The sequence below is a fragment of the Zootoca vivipara genome, chromosome 1, assembly GCF_965207765.1.
Source record: "Zootoca vivipara chromosome 1, rZooViv2.hap1.1, whole genome shotgun sequence".
Classification (NCBI taxonomy): domain Eukaryota; kingdom Metazoa; phylum Chordata; class Lepidosauria; order Squamata; family Lacertidae; genus Zootoca; species Zootoca vivipara.
This window is the reverse complement of record NC_142582.1, coordinates 91,706,048-91,723,795: the sequence shown is the minus strand read 5'-3', so window position 1 is coordinate 91,723,795 and position 17,748 is coordinate 91,706,048. Positions and strand designations below refer to the sequence as shown.

General features: G+C 42.6%; 2 protein-coding genes across 3 annotated transcripts in view; one reads left to right on the top strand and one right to left on the bottom strand.

Moving 5' to 3' along the window:
• The window catches only part of LOC118083572 (cytosolic phospholipase A2 epsilon), a 49,931-nt gene extending 41,256 nt beyond the window's left edge, over positions 1-8,675 (bottom strand). For both annotated transcript variants that reach the window (XM_035112085.3, XM_035112095.3), the window contains exons 1-2: positions 8,552-8,675; positions 6,207-6,296 (exon numbers count right to left, since the gene is read on the bottom strand). In XM_035112085.3, coding sequence (XP_034967976.3) covers positions 6,207-6,296; positions 8,552-8,647 — 186 coding nt within the window. In that variant the 5' untranslated portion in view covers positions 8,648-8,675. The remainder of the gene's footprint in view (positions 1-6,206; positions 6,297-8,551) is intronic.
• Positions 1-17,748, top strand: part of LOC132591998 (uncharacterized) — a 452,388-nt gene that overhangs the window by 373,238 nt on the left and 61,402 nt on the right. The window lies entirely within an intron of this gene.

Genomic DNA, 17,748 nt, shown 5'->3' with positions numbered 1-17,748 from the left:
CTTTTGGAACAAGGTGTTTCCAATTCGAATCAATTTCTTTGTCCTTTGGACTCTCATGGTTCTCAGGTTGGACCTAATTTTTCATCAGTGGGTACTAATAGCAGCACATTAGCTAATGGGGAGAAGTCCGATAAAAATAAATCCCTGGAATAATTATACTTATTTATTTTACTTAACATGAAGTATTTACCACTTGATTGTAGTAAAACCTCTAAGCAGTTTACAAGAACATTATAAATAAGAAACAATTAAAAACATTTAAACATCATTCAACTTAACAGTAAAAGAAATTAAAACACAACAAAATATATGTGTCTGGGTAGGTTTGCATGAATAAAAATGTTTTTAGCAGGCGTCAAAAAACATACAGAGAGGGTGCCTGCCTGATATCGCCAGGCAGGACGTTGTCTGGGAAACCAAAATAAATCTGGCATATATTGAGTGTCAGTATTTAAGGTATTAATGTACTACATATGGTTGTAATTCTGATTAGAGATGGAAAGGCCTGAGGGGAATGAAAAAATGGGGGGTTTTCCCATTTCCCCCCCCTCAGCCATTCCCCCCCCTGGAAAAAATGGGGGGGGGTTGGAATATTCAAACTATATCAAACCTTTGTTTGTTTTCATTTTTTCTGGAAAAAATGGTTTGGGGAAAAAACAGAAAAAAATGGGAGAAATGGGGAGAAATGGGAAAATGGAACAAAATGTTTTTTTTCCTGATTTTTCTGGGGCTTTTCCAGGCCTTCCTATCTCTAATTCTGATCTTACTTTTATTATTATTTTTATTGTTTCTTTAATTTGTAATTGCTGAATGTGTCATTGTTTATTTATTTTTAAAAAGGCCGGGAGTTCCAAAGTATGGTTGCTGCCAAACTAAAAAAGGGATTTCTTATAATTGCTGAATCACATTATGTGGCACCTGTAGCAGTGCCAGTTCCACAGATCAAAGTGGGGGAATGGGCACAAATGGAGCTGCAAAACTGATTCCATGCCCTAACTTTGGACATCAATTCTTGGCCAGAGAAGCAATAACAGCAGTTGTAAACTCCAGAACACACTGAGGTGCCAGTGGAAAGTATAGTGTACAGAATGATTCCTGCCGCTCTGAGGGGAACAGAGGTAGCAGTGTGTAGATGAAAGACTCATGGTTTCAGTTATCTCTATACTAATGCAGAGTATGAGAAACAAGCAAGAAGAATTTGAGCTCTTAATCCAGGTTGCCAATATGGCCTAATAGATACTACTAAAACCTCATGGAATGAGACTCATAACTGGAATGTAGAAACTGAGGGGTATTACCTGTTCCAAAGGTTTAAGAAACCCCCACCCTTCTTGGACTCCCTTCTCTTTGACTTTTCTAACCATAGGATCTCACCCAGTAGTTCCTTAACCTTTTTGAAATCAACCTTCTTAAAGTTCAGAGTGCACGTCCGACTGCACTCAGCTTTCCCTTGCCTTTGTATATTTAAACACTAGCGGTCATGATCACTTCCTCCCAAGGTTCCCAGTACTTTCACTTTGTCAGTCAGTTGCTCCCTGTTAGTGAGGACCAAGTCCAGTAGAGATGACCCCCTTGTTGTTTCTCCCATCTTCTGGGAAGTGCAATCGTCAGTGAGGCAATTGAAGAATTTGTTGGACCTTACATTCTTGGCAGAGTTTGCATTCCAACAGATTCCATGGTAGTTCAAGCCACATAACTCTTCTTTTTAAATGTTTGGTAATCTGCTGTTGGAAGGCCTCATCCAAGCCTTCAGTTTGGCTTGGAGGTCTACAGCAGACACCCACAGTAAGGTCACTCTTGTTTCCTTCTCCATTTTTTACTCTTATACTCTCAATCTGCCTTCCATACTCCAAATCATAGATCGATTTGCAAGTGTACATATCATTTACATACAATGGTACTCTTCCTCCCTTCCTGTTTGTTCTGTTCCTTTGGAACAGGTTATACCCCTCAGTTTCTACATTCCAGTCATGAGTCTCATTCCACGAGGTTTCAGTAGTATCTATTAGACCATATTGGCAACCTGGATTAAGAGCTCAAATTCTTCAGAGAGAAGGTGGAACACCCAACACCTACTTTGTCTCTGTCTTTACCCCCCCCCCTCAAAAAAAAGCAGCACCCAAACTGGTGATATCAGAATTAGCAATGCAAGGATGGAACTGCAGCCCAAGATAGGAAAAGAGATGATAAAGGATCACCTAGCTACTTTAAATGAATTCAAATCTCCAGGGCCTGATGAACTGTACTCAAGGTGGTAAAGGAGTTTGTGGATGTCATCTCAGAGACTCTGTCTATAATCTTTGAGAATTCTTAGAGATCAAGCGGGGTTCCTGCAGACTGGAAGTGAGCAAATGTTGTCCCCATCTTCAAGGTGGGACTACTGACCGGTGAGTTTGATACAGTGGTGGCTCACTAGACAAATTTAATTCGTTCCACGGGTCTTTTCTTATGACGAAAAATTCGTCTAGCGAATCCCATAGGAATGCATTGAATTTTATTTTATTTTTTTTTGCCCATAGGAACGCATTAATTGAATTTCAATGCATTCCTATGGGAAACCGTGATTCGCTAGATGAATTTTTCGTAAAACAAATTCGTCTAGCGAGGCAACCTCCGCTAGATAAAACCTTTCATTAAGCGGAAATTTCATTAAGCAGGGCATTCGTTAAGCGAGGCACCATTGTACCAGGAAAGGTCCTAGAATAGATCATTCAACTGTGAGCACCTAGAAAAGGATGCTGTGATTACCAAGACTCAGTATGGATTTCTCAAAAACAAGTCACGCCAGACAAATTTCCTTCCTTCCTTCCTTCCTTCCTTCCTTCCTTCCTTCCTTCCTTCCTTCCTTCCTTCCTTCCTTCCTTCCTTCCCTCCCTCCTAATTTATCTGAAACAGGAACCACTTACCTACATTGCCACTATCTTGGCAGGATTCAAGCTCAGCTTATTTTCCATCTTCCACCCCCCTACTGCATCCAGGCAGCAGCCCAGGGACCTCACTGCCTCTCACAATTCTCCTGAACAATTCCAGGGATAACTGCTATGGACTACAAGGTAGTCATATACTACTTTTAATTTGTTTAATATTTTGACTTTTGTATTTTCTAAAATATCATTGTGAATTTTTTCTTGATATTCTTGTTTTATCTTTTTGTAAGCCACTTTGAGGGTGCTGCTCCTGCTCCTGTTGTTATTGTTGTTTACAATCAAGCAGTGTAAATAAATAAATTTAAATAAATACTTCCTCTCAGAGTTCCCCACAGCAGTATTAGTATTACTGGGCTACTTCACAAGGTTGGCATAACCCACACTTATAATGGTTATAACCATTATAACCCCCCCCCAATTGATTGATTTGTACTTGTAGATTTTATGTTTTCATACTAAGAATGTCCAGAATTTATTTATCAGTTAGAGCATGAAATCCTTTCATCGTTGCATCATTTTGCTTTTGAGTGAACACCTTACTACCCAGTCACATGAACACTAAAAACCTGGATTTCTCAGTTGTTTTCTACTGGCAACAGCCACATTTCAACCAGGGTAGGCAAAAGAAAGTTTTGAAGAAACTTTAAAATGAACAAGAAAGTCCTCCTGCATTATCTGAATGCAGAGAAAAGCTCGCGTGAGGTCGCTTCCAGACAACCTGTTTATTGAGCATTCATCCCGATTTGCAGGGGAAATGGATGATGTTGACTATTTAACAAACTTTCATCCTGATTTGTTTGCAAAGCAAGATTTGTTGCATCAAAGCAAGCATGATCCCACACTTTCCACTGCCTTTCTCCAACACTTTCCTAATTGCAGAAGCCTTATTGTTTGGGGAAGGGGGCTTGTTGTGAAGGACTTCCCAACCATCAATAATTGTGCAACCTGAATTTGCCAGTATGTGTTTGAATCTCCCCCTCCCCCCCAAATAGTGACAGTCTTGAAGCACCCTGAGACATACACCAAAGGCTCCCCCCCAAAAAAAACCCAGCTTCAAATGTTCTTTCCCATTGTCTGAAGAAGGAATTTCCTGGGTCGTTCTGAAGCCGTTTGGAGGTTTTCTTCATAATTGTGTCACACTAAATTTCTCTATAGCATTCCAGTCATAGCTCTGACTTTACTTACTAGGCACAGTAACATATTTCAGAAAGCAGTTGCTTCGAATGGTTGCCTACACAGTTTGCTTGATAGCTTTCATTGTCAAAGGGCTAGAGCAGGCATCCCCAAACTTCGGCCCTCCAGATGTTTTGGACTACAATTCCCATCATACCTGATCATTGGTCCTGTTAGCTAGGGATCATGGGAGTTGTAGGACAAAACATCTGGAGGGCCGCAGTTTGGGGGTGCCTGGGCTAGAGACTGACTTAAAAAAGATAACACCTCAGAGTCTGGGCCCTCTGCTGGATCTGAGCCTATAATGGTACCCCAGTCTTGGCAGCTCTACCTACAGACTTTCCAGTGGCAATGAGACCTGGGCATGACAATATATGTCTTAGTTATATCTATGCTGGGTTACTGAATTGTACACTCCATATGAGGCTGTCTCTGAAGAAGTTGCAGAAGTGTCCATTGGTCCTAAAAGCAGCTGCAAAGTTCCTGGTGGGCCACCATAGGATCACATTGCACCAATCTTGGAACAACTGTACTGGTTTCCAATTTTCTCCCTGGCACAAGTCAAAATGGTAGGCATTGCCTTTCAAGCACTAAATCTTTGGTCTGGGGTGCCTTAAGGATCTTGTCTTCCCATGCTATCCTGACCTCTAGGATCAGCAGGAGAGGGATTCTCTAGGAACCTCCTGGGGTGGGGGAAGTCCATCTAGATGGGACAAGAGACAGGGCCTTCTTAGTGGCTGCAACATCTGAAGTACAGGTTGCCCTTCCCTCACTGCTTTTTCACCAGCTACTGAATACCTTTTTATTCCAGTAGAGTTTTATTTTATGTGGCAGACAATGTTTCTACATTTTTTATACTGCTGGTCGCTGTAGGTATGTGTGTGTGTGTATATATAGTTTTGTAAATGTTTCATATTGAAAAATTCAAAAAGGGTGATATTTTTACATGAGAAGGATGAAATATAAATGTTTTAATGAATGAATGAGTAAATAAATCAATGGGGAAATATGGCTCCTTATCTTCCTTTAAGCTGCCCCCACTTTAACTAACTCATCGTGTGTACACATCGAACACGTGCCCAAAGTTAGCTTATAGGATACGGCCCAGATCATACTATGGTAAGAATCCTAATGACACAGATTGAAATATAATAGAAGTTTCGACCCATAAACTTCAGAAATCGTATCCTCAAAGAGGATGAGACCTGGCAACCAAACCCTTGTGTTGTGGATGGGTACGATTGGATAGCCACAACACCTGATTGGTAGGTCCCTTGATGCTGGGCTCAATCTGACCAATGGGACGCTAGCCAAAATGACCCTGAGCTTTCTCTCTTGGTCAGTGCGTCGGAACACCCACCTCTCCCTATATTTAGGGCTTGTGCTTGACCTTGCTATGCCGTGCTGTGTCGTCTGTCGTTGGGACAGGGGCACGGCAGGAATTTTCCCCACTTGGCTGATTGGCTGGTGCCATTTGGGTTTCGCCTGCCATGTAGCAAATCGTCCCAACTTGTAAGGTTGCGGATAGGCTCTGGTTCAGGTGATAGGGGTGGGGGAACGCTCTCGCCATCCCTTCTGTTAAAGGAATCCAGGGACTCAATGGTTTGGTCACCCCTGGGAGGGGTTGTGCCCGTGCCTGAGTCCAGGGGGACATCTGGGTAGTGGACATAGCATGTCCCTGGCTTTCCACCATTCCAGGTGTTCACCCTAGGCTGACCTATGCTGGTGCCCTGCAATGGTGCAGGGAGCTACCCGGTAGTCGAACCAGAGCCTATGCAACCACTCACTTGCTGTAATCAATAAAGTTGTGGCCTGAATTCTGCCAAAAACCAAACCAAAATTTGAGTCTTGTCTGAATTTATTGAAGGGGGAGGTTTAAAGGTCTAAACACGCAACAGCAGATTCCAAAGTTATGGGACAACTGCAACAGATTAAATTCTACAGAGGCTATATAAATAAGGCAAACCAATTCAAAGGTGCCACATCCCAAACTGCTTATTGTTAATCTGTTCAGATACTTAGTAAGTAGCTTTCATCCTTTACCCTTCTTTGATTCCAGAGATGACATACAAGCGTCCCTGTCCCAATTCTAAATGTCCATCATACCTTGTCTTGAGAATTACAGTGCACTTCATTGCACAGGTTCAGGGGTTCAGTTCCCAGGCTTTCAACGGGATATGCATTTATACTGAAGTCCTGTGCAGGAGGCAAAGGGGAGGAAAGGAGACAACGTTCAAAAAGATAAACTGTGCATGTAAACCAACAACTTTATCATGTTGCAATAGCATACACTTCAAACAGAAAGAAATGTTGAAATTCTGAAATAGAGGTGTTGGTTATTAAATACCTGGGTGTAGCAAGGAGTGAGAGCCAACACTCAAAAAAACTAATCCGTGGATGATTTTGAGCACACATTCTTGACTGGGAATGTGTCAAAATCAAAAGAATGTAAATGACACCTTTCCCTTTGACATAATGCCATCTTTTCAATTTTAAAGTGCAGTCACTTGTCTACTCAGAAGTAAATCTAAGAAGCTTGCCTGCAGGTAAGTGCATAAAAGGTAAAAGGTAAAGGTAAAGGACCCCTGGAGGGTTAAGTCCAGTCGAATTTGACTATGGGTGTGGAGCTCATATCCACTTTCAGGCCAAGGGAGCCGGCGTTTGTTCGCAGACAGCTTTCCAGGTCTTGTGGCCAGCAAGACTAAACCGCTTCTGGCGCAACAGAACCCTGTGATGGAAGCCAGAGTGCATGGAAACACTGTTTACCTTCCCATCCCACCTACTTGTGCTGGTATGCTTTCAAACTGCTAGGTTGGCAGGAGCTGGAAGAAAGCGACAGGAGCTCATCCCATTATGCAGATTTGAATTGCCGACCTTATGATCAGCAAGTTCAAGAGGGTCAGTGGTTTAGACCAGTGGTCCTCAACCTTGGGCCTCCAGATGTTTTTGGCCTAGAACTCCCATGATCCCTAGCTAGCAGGACCAGTGGTCAGGGATGATGGGAATTGTAGTCTCAAAACATCTGGAGGCCCAAGGTTGAGGAGCACTGGTTTAGACCACAGCGCCACCCACATCTCAGGTGAGTGTGTATAGACTTGCAGTCTAAGTTGTCACACATGAATGCTTGGATTGTTGTTTTTGAATAAATCTTTGCATTTAAAACTTTTCATCTGGATTCCCACCACTGTGATACCTACTCACTCTCTCTATTTAAACTATGGGAGAAATGAATGAAACACTGATGCATTTGTAGAGAAATGTTGCATTCCACTGAAGCCTTATGTTCTTCCCCTCTTGCTTCTCTGGCATGAAAGCCAAGCCAGGGTTACTTTCCTCCCAGGTCTCAAAGCCCCAGTTGGAAAGTCTAAGGAATCTTGGTGTTTCCAAGCATTCAGTAATGACTCTACAGTGGACCCTCGGGTTACGTAACTTTTGGGTTGCAAATGTGGCAAACCTAGAAGTGGGTTTGCCGCTCACACACGAGCAGAAGCGCTCTGTGCGCCTCAAGCATGTGCAGAACCACTCTACGGCGCAGCATGCATGCACAGAAGAAGCACCTCCGGTTACGAAGATTTCAGGATACGGTTGGACCTCTGGAACAGATCCCATTCGTAACCAGAGATACCGCTGTATTTGTAACCTACTTTCCCAAACAGTCTTGTTCAGAGAACCACTATTACATCCTATTTGTATTCCATCTCTACTAACTATCTTCTTCAAGATACACAGTGCAACATAGTTAGGTAGAGGCGACAACCTGTCTCTTTGCTGGTTAGCAGGCAAAACAACAACAACCCTACTTCTTGATCCCTTGGGAACCAGGCTATTCCTGCACTGTAGTGTTTTATAATGTACTATATTTTTCCGTGTATAAGACGCCCTCCCGTATAAGACGACCCCTATTTTTTAGGACCCAAAATTAAGAAATCAATATTTTAAGCATCAAACAGAACAAGGTTGATATTTTATTAAATATTCAAATCACCAGTATATTTAGTACCGTATATTTAAACATCAGCAGTGGAATGGTGGAAGTGGTAAAGAGCAGCAGAGCATGATCCTCTGGCTCAGGGGACAGGCAAGTGGGCACCAGAGGGACACAACTTGAGTTGTTGAGCAACTCTGCCTGCGCCCGAGAGTGAACCCAAACCTGAACCCGAAATCAGGTCGCCTGAACCCCTGTGCATTCACCATCCCCATATAAGACAAACTCCATTTTTTGACATTTTTTTTTTGGCAAAAAACATTGTTTTATACACAGAAAAATACGGGCATACAAAACAGAGAGAACAAGTATAACAGAGCAATGAAAAGGAAAATATTGAGAACAAAACCATAAAATCAGCTCTTGGGTGGCTCAAATAATAGAACAGTCAACCACCCCCAATAAAATATCCAGAATTATTTTTTGGGGGGAGGGCATATACATTTTTCTTTTATAGAATGCCTACCTGACATGAACTGGAACAGCATGTTGTTTTGGAAGGCACATTGAAGGCATGTTTAGCTGGGAAAGGCGGTTGAGCTGGCAGGTGCTCCTGAAACATCCTTACAGCTGCTGTGCTGGCAACAATAATTGAGGAGGTATCTTAAAACTAAACTCAAGGCCCGCCCTTTAGGAATGTAGATGCCAGCCCATTTTCTCCTACTCAGGTAGAAGAGGAAGTTCATAAGACAGCTACAAAAGGAAGAGGCTCATTGTCTAAAGGAATGGAGTTGTGAAATGTACTTTTTAAATCTCCCTCCCTCCCATTTCTGTTTACAGTGAAGCAGTAGTTGAGAACTGTTGATTTGTGCTAGATAAAGAATTTAACTTGTGCAACTTCTCTCAAGGCTGGAATACTCCCTCAGGTAGCAGCTGTTTTCTGAGCGGTTTCAAAGCAGTTTTCCCTAATTCTAGTGACCCAATTCAGATGAAAAGAAGGAGAAAAGAACACTAATTACAAAGGAGGCTCTGCCTAGAGATGTTACTCCATCACCATCTCACCTCCTTTCACCTGATTTGTGCTGGATAACAAAATTATCAGGTGTTGTTTTCCTGTGAGATATTTTTTTGTGGTTTAATTTAAAACTTTTACCCCACAACATGCACAGACTCAAGACACCTTACAATAGTAATCTAAATGAAATGACGAAGCTGTCCAATTATATGATAATTAGAAGACTGACAGACAGATTGTGAATCATGGAAACCAGCTCCTAGGGGCCGAGGTCCCTTCAGTCCCCCCCCAAAATATTTGAGCCCCCCCCAACATTGATGGGCATTACCATTCAAATGGTGTGTGTACTGTGTGTCTTGTGATCAGTTAAGTGGGGTGGGGCTTACCTGCCCCCCCTATTTTATTGAAGTTGTCAGCCCTGTTGTGAATCAAAAATATCAAAAGCACAGACAATACTTTAAAAATCAATGAGCAGACATAGATTTGTACTCAAGTAAGTCATGCTCAGAGGGACGCGGGTGGCGCTGTGGGTTAAACCACAGAGCCTAGGGCTTGCCGATCAGAAGGTCGACGGTTCGATTCCCCGTGACGGAGTAAGCTCCCATTGCTCGGTCCCAGCTCCTGCCAACATAGCAGTTCGAAAGCACCTCAAAGTGCAAGTAGATAAATAGGTACCACTCTCTGTGCACTGCTTCCAAACCGTGCACTGCTCTGGTTTGCCAGAAGTGGCTTGGTCATGCTGGCCACATGACCCGGAAGCTGTACTTAGCCAATAAAGCGAGATGAGCGCCACAACCCCAGAGTCGTCCGTGACTGGACCTAATGGTCAGGCGTCCCTTTAGCTTTTTAAAGTCATGCTCAGAAAAGACCCACTGAAATCAGTGAACTTAAGTTAGTCAAAACTGAAGTTGTGTACACTTTACCAACTTAAACCGCAGCGAGGTCATTCAGCACCCACACCCTGCATCTCAAATAACTTTTGCGTGTCATTGTAAGCATCGGTACTTGTGATGCATTTTCAAGTTGCCCCCTGGCCACACCTGTGGGTGGAGAGGGGACATGGGTGTCTTCATATGGCTTGGCTACAAATCTAATCTTGTTGTGGGCAGGTGGGGAGAGACACATCAACATGCAGTATTTCTTGGGTGACTACAGGATAGATGTGGATTGTGGCTAATATAATGCATACATGGCTTCACAAAGCAATGGCGGAAGCATGCTGGTTGCAGAATAGGTGGGAATGTGTACACAGTCCAAATATGCCTGGTCTAAAGCATCATTGTATCAACAATGCCAATACACGGATAATAGTTACACTTAAAATATCTTGCTGGACAAGTTGAAAATTGTTCCAATTAGCCAATGTGTCAAAAGTTAGGCTTATTTTGCTTTAACAAGGCTATCCAGAAGTTACTGAAAGGAGTTGCTAGTTTCTTAACAGCACTAGCCAGGGCATGAGCTAAACTCTGTAACACTTTTGCAAAACTTTCATTATAAGTTTCAGTTATTTCGATTTTATGTTTGTACATTTTATCATGGTTAATTGTTGCTTACAGAAACTAAATCTGAAAACTAACTGTAAGGGGGAGAGAGTACAGAGTACCGCCCCCTATAATCAAGAGTAGCTCCCCACAGAGTAGCGAAGGAAACACAGACTCGGGGGAGGGAAGTCAGGACACGGAGAGAGAGTGCCCGGGCTCAGGCAGGATGAAAGAGCCCAGACTCCACAGACGGGAGGAAAGAGAAGGGGACAAGGGGGAGAGGGAAAACATGGAACGCAGACCCTTTCCTCCGGTTCCGGAATTACGAAGAAGACGAAAGGGGAGGAGATTCAGTGTCCCGCGCCTTTTATGTTGGGAGCGTTCGTGCCGAGGGGCACTTCCGGATTCTGCATCAGAGTAAGGAGACATGTTTCTGCACCTGCTTCACTGTACATATCAGCACCAATAAACACGTTATGGAAAAGTGACCTGAGGAGCGTCGTTACTCTAGAGTAGTCGTCAGAAACCCGTGACACTAACACAATGCCATTTTAAAACTAGGGAGACAATTACTTCATTCAAACTAAGTAATTAAGTCATTTGTTGGCTTGACTGCCAGGTTTTAATTAAGTTGATTTTTATTGATTTATGTTTAATTTTCCTTTATTTCTCACCACAATTGTTATATCATTTCATCTATTCTGTTTTGTATTATGATGATTTATGGCCCTCATTCCCAATTTTTTCTCTTCCATGGACCTCTTGAAAATTGCTGGAGTTTTCGGCATATCTCTTAATGTTTTTTTAATTGCAATGTGCTGTGGTAGATGTAGCATGATTTTTAGTTGCATTTTTACATCCATACCACGGAACAGCTTAAAGTAGCTCATGGATTTACATATCCCCTAGCTAGGATTATGTATTCAGTTCACTTTAATTGCATGAAACTTGAGTAATTTCAGCCAGGGCTTGCCAGCATCACCTAGGATTGCTAGGGATGCAGAATGCTGCCTTACTCCCAACCAGGCTGTTGGGTACTGAATTCAGTATTGGCTACATCTGACTTGTCCAACATGTGGGGCTCCTTGGAAACTTCCCAGGGCCTTCTTCATTTGAAAAAATAGCAATGGAGGTGACACTTCTCGCATTATTGATCTCATACTAGAATACTAAAATGGCAACCACAGAGGAGGGCTGGGTGTGTTTTAGGGCACACTCTCAGTTTATACTGGGCTTCACTGAGAATCCCCTGCATCAGGGCTGGAGGACCTATCGCCCTCCAGATATTGTTGGCTGCCATCTCTCATCAACAACAGTCGGGGATGATGAAGGTTGTTGTTGTCCAGCAGCATCTAGAGGGCCACAGGTTCATTATTCCTGCCCTGCCGTGACTCAAGCAAACACCGCAATTCTCTCCCAGAATCCTCTGGAATGTGCAGGGATTCTGTAGTAAAAAGCACAGGTGTTAAATATATAGAGAGAAACACTTCTATGACATTAACAAGTTTGAAAACCACAGTACAGTGGTACCTTGGTTCTCAAATGCCTTGGTACTCAAACAACTTGGAACCCAAACACTGCAAACCCGGAAGCAAGTGTTCCGGTTTGCAAACTTTTTCGGAAGCCGAACGTGCTCCGTTTTAAGTGTTACACTTCTGATTTGAGTGTCACACTTCCGATTTGAGTGTCACTCTGAGGTCTGTCTTTGCTATTTATTTTGCATTTTTGTTTTTGCGGCTCTTTTGTTTTTGTTATTGTGACAATGTGGAACCTAGTTCAGCTACTGATTGATTGATTGATTGTGTGACTGCAGTACATTGTTCATTGCTTTCATTTTACAGATCAATGCTCTCGTTAGATAGTAAAATTCATGTTAAATTGCTGTTTTAGGGGTTGTTTTTAAAAGTCTGGAACGGATTAATCCATTCTGCATTACTTTCTATGGGAAAGCACACCTTGGTTTTGAAACGCTTTAGTTTTGGAACGGACTTCTGGAACAGGTTAAGTTTGAGAACCAAGGTACCACTGTATTAAGTTTGAGAACAAGGTACCAATGTATTAACACACAAGCTTCACCAGCTGAACATTACTTCATCAGAACAGGAGGGTGACAATTAAAGCTATGTTAGCTTAAACTAAAGGCATTTTTATTGAGTAAGCAGTGGGTTTGTCCTATTACATGGTTAATTAAATGAAAAAGTATGTAAAACCACTTCTGTTTTACTATAAAAATTTTCATGGCAGGTGATGATCACCTGTTGTTAGTGCTACATTTTACATTGTGATGATTAGGAGTTAGATTGTGATGATTAGGAGTCATTCCCGCCTGCTTTATGTGTAACAACATTATCAGAGTTTGCAATGTTAATGTTGCAAATATATCTGAATCACTCCACAGAGTTGATGGAGTAACTTCAAATGCAAGTGTTAACAAGCATACCATGCAAACCATACAACAATATAATGAGACGGGATTTGCATCTTGACCAGCATCCCACACTGTGGGGAGGTATCTCATATCTAAGAGGTATCTCATATCTAAACTATCTCATATCTAAACAAACCTGATGGATTAGCCCAAGATTACCCAGATGTTAGTATGTCACATCCATAAAGCAGGAAGTCTCGGCATGCAGAAGATCAATGGGGAAATTACATGTACTGCAGAACCAAATGACAAGTAAACAGTTACATTCTTATTCTTACAACAAATCCAGGAAAAAAATACATATAATAGAGGAATGTGACCATACGTCATGGGAAAAGACTGGTGAATATTGAGGAAAATAATCAGGCAAAAACAAAGTTTCATAGAACAACATGGCAAGGGTGGGTTGGCCCTTTATCATCAATATTGTCACAATATTACTTTGAGGATGCCCAGACTTCCCTAGTACACTTATTAAATCAGTTTTTGAAGTAGATTCTCTTGAAAATATTCCTGCCAATCAAGTGTTTTCTCCTTGGTTTAAGTTTTAATAAGGAGAGATCAATATTTTCAACAGTATTTTCTAGACCTAGCTTTCGTTGCCTTAGAAAAGTTTTCACTGCCCTGTGTTTCCAAACATGTGCCTTCAGTCTTTTCGGAGGGGAAATGTAAAGGGGATTCCCAATGCACAGCAAGCGTTTGTGTTATCGAGGAGGTGAAAGGTGTCATACATTAGCTGTTGCACTGTCCCTTCTAAAGAGATCTCAGAGTGCATTTTTCCAGAGACCTTTTGAGAACAAGAGCTGACTCGACTCAGAACTATAGCTAGGTGATCTTGCGCCCCTGGCAGGACCGTCCAGATTGTGCCCCCTAGCCATGGACAAATTAGCTCTTCTTTCCGCCTCTCCTCCAACCCCCCCTTCCACCCATTTAATTCACCCTCTATTTAAAACCACTTCTTATGAGGCAATAATCGATATTTACGGACATATTTTTAGCCGATTTTTGCCCCTCTACATTGCCTGCACCCCGACCCTGACAGGACCCTAACAGATATGACTTGTGATCTGTTGACAGACCACAATAAAGCCATTACAAGCAAGGTGGCAACCACCTTTGCAGCAGCAGCTCCAAAAATTTGCTTCTATTTGCTTCTCTGGTGTTTGTCCTAGCAGGAATCTATATCTGCTACTAATGTTTTGATTGTAGGTATCTGTACTACCCCTATGCTTTCCATAAGACACAAATAAAACCAATCTATCCATCTAAACTGTGGAATTCACTGTCACAAGTCAGTTACAGTTAAATACATTCTTCTGAACAATGAACTCGAGGTTGGCAGAAACAGCATTCTTCAGCCACCCCAGCCCTGGTTAAATAGGAATGTTTTACAAATTCATACTGAAAGTTAATACTGTAATGGTGCAAACAGGCATACTTCATAGGGGATGGCACCCTAAATTGAAGAACCACCACTGAAAAGACCCTGTTGTGGGGCAGCATCAGCCAGGCAGCTCCCAGGGGCGGCACTACTTTTGAGTTTGGGGGAAGGTTATTCTTATGTATGCTGCTTCCAGGCTTAAGTAGCATGCCTCTGAATATCAGTTGTGGGGAGCACGAGTGGGAGAGGGTTATTGTCTTCACATTTTGCTAGTGAGTAACCCAGGGGTATCTGGTTGGATGCTACGGGGAAAGGATGTTGAGTTAGATAGCCCGTTGTTTCTTAAATGACTAGCATACTTGTCCCACTAAGAATTATAGTATGACTGTTATACTTTCCTTCCTATCCTCTTAGGTGCCTCATAATTCTAAGTTCCTGAATTCCAATGATTCATTGGTATAAAGATATATCCTGCACCCACATAGAGGCAATTTAGCGGAGGGAGAGGTTAGTGACATGGAACAAGATTTCAAACACATTAATTAGTTGCTATTTGCAATGTATGTCATGGCAATTAACTGTTCTTTTTAAAAAGATTTTTCAAAAAGGCAAATTAGACCTGCAACACTGTCAAAAGGAGCAGCACAGTCTCCTGCCAAACCTGGATTAGGTTATGATAGCAATCCATTACAATGAATTCAAATTGAATGCCATTGGTTTTTCTTAGAAATATTTCCTGCTAGATAAGGAGAATTTTCTGTGGCCCTATTGACACTATACATTTAAGGCAGCATCATACCAATTTAAACAGTCATTAATCCAAAGAATCCCGGGAACCTGGGAAAGATCAGGGGACACTTGTGGGTGAGTGGTTCCTGCTGGTATAAATACTTAAATGGTAAAGGTAAAAATAGGGACATGGATGGTGCTGTGGTCTAAACCACTGAGCTTCTTGGGCTTGCCAATCAGAAGGTTGGTGGTTCAAATACCCACAACGGGGTGAGCTCCCATTGCTCTGTCCCAGCTCCTGCCAACCTAGCAGTTTGAAAGCACGTCAGTGCAAGTAGATAAATAGGTACTGCTGTGGCGTGAAGGTAAACGGTGTTTCCGTGTGCTCTGGCTTCCGTCCTGGTGTTCTGTTGCTCCAGAAGCCATTTAGTCATTCTGGCCACATGACCTGGAAAGCTGTCTGTGGACAAACACCGGCTCCCTCGGCCTGAAAGTGAGATGAGCGCTGCAACCCCATAGTCGCCTTTGACTGGACTTAACCGTCCAGGGGTCCTTTACCTTTACCTTAAATACAAAAATGCCTTTATGCATGTCAAAGTCTCAGATCCTTTTTAGCTCAAAAAGAAAAAGATGACGGACATGTGTTGACAACATTGTTATAGTTAGGGCTTTTGTGTGTGTGATAATGGGTCAGTGTGTCTGGCTGTTAACCAGGAGTTTGGTGGTTTGAGGCCACTGAAGGATGGGTGTGGACAGGATTCCTACATTGTGGGAGGTTGAACTAGACAACCCTCAGGGTCCCTTCCAACTTTATATTCTATGATTCTACAGTGGACCAGTCCGCCATTTTCCATGGTTGAGTTGCCTGTTTATTATTTGCATAATCTACCCCTCATCACATGTAAGCGCAGACTAGGTCACGGCAATTTACTGAATAAACAATAAAAGGGACAATATAATAAACTTCAAAATGCAACCATTCCCAGCCAATTAAGTCTCAGGCAAATAATGATCCTTTCAGATGATCTAACAGAAGGCGAGATTCTTCAGTTGCTCCTGAAAAATAGTCGAAGTTGGTTCCGCCTTCAGTGATGAGGGTATTTCAGAACTGTGGCATTATCACTAAGAAAGTCTTCCATGCAGCCACATCTCCTCTTCTGCATCCAGGGAATTATCATTTTATACACCTATATTTTTCCTTCTCATACCAACACTTCACATTAGACAACTTGCATGTATGTGTGACAGAAGAGCTGGCAGAAGTGCAATGGGCAGGGGGCGAGTGGGATGGAATATTGGATACAGTTAGAAGGAATGACTGAGTGTTGGTTGGAAAATGACAGCCATAGTGGGGAAAGTGGGGCTGCGGGAGACAGAGAAGCTGAGGGGATATGAGGCAAGAGGGATAATGAAAGCACCTGCGAGAGTTAAGATAGCTGTTATGAATATGAGAAGTGTGGAGGGAAAATAGAGCTTACACATGTGAGGGTAATTAACAAAAGAATTGTCTGGGTGCCCAGATTCAAAGCGTGGGGCTTTGCACAGTGGGACAGAGCCCCAAGCAGAGTTTAAAACACACTCAAAGTTAAGCAGCAGTATAGCATGGAATACTGGCTGTTAGACCCTTTTCATGTCACGTTTAATTTCTTACAGCACTAGTCCCCCCCCTCTACCCCTCTTGCAATGAACAAATCGCAAACTGTTAGGTTTAAAATGCTTTATTTATTAAATCCAAAGGTCTGATTCATGCATTGTTCCATGCAGCAGCAAGGAGAACACAGGTAGAATACTCTTGAGTGCAAACTGCAGAGCGTAGTTTCAAACATGCAGTTCAAACATTGGAGCAAGTTCAGACATATCTGTCCTGGTCAGTTACATGGCGTGGAGAGAATGTGAGAGGAAGAGAAGTAGCTTCACTTCCTCCCTCATGAAGTTAAGGGTGTGTGACCTAGCTGAGTCAAGGAATAGACCTCTCTGGTCTTAACCCCTTCATTCAAGCACATATTCATAGTTACAGTATGTTTGAGAACAATTTCTCACAAGTAGGGCAGTCAAGTATGTTATGTCAGAACACCAGAGCAACTCTCTATATAATGACTCTTTGTTCTGGAAGCTTCTTAATTGGGAACAAGTTTTTCCTTTAACCATCAATGTTCTGGTCTGGCTGGACTCCTTGTTCTGGAAGTTTCTTAATTAAGAAGAAGTTTATGTTTTAACCATCGATGTTCTGGTCTGGCTGGATATACTGGTATTCCTTTGGGTGGAGTCCAAAGAAAATAATCTCACCCCACTTATCTAGTGTAGATGTAGGAATATAAAGGGAGAGTCCTACTGCCCTCTACATGTCAGTAGGTAGTTCTGGGCATTGTTTCGAGAGACATTGGAAGAGTGATCCATCAGAGGTAAAGTCAAACTGCTTGAGAGTTACAGTGCCTGGTTCCCTGTAAAGTCCCTTCCTTCTGGCGGACCATGAGCCCTTCAAGTGCTGGGGGGATGGTCGCTCTGGGGGCGTGGCTTAAGGCTTTTAAGTGTGCGCGCGGCCGGGGTCCGGTCTCTTTGTTCCTGCCCCCAACCGCTACAGCTTTTTTCTACTGCGTTGCTTCGCCGCTTCTCCAGCCTTTACTTTGTTGTCGCTCGAGTCTGCTCCGCTGCCATCACCTCCCCCAAAACGCGGAGGGATACTCCCTTA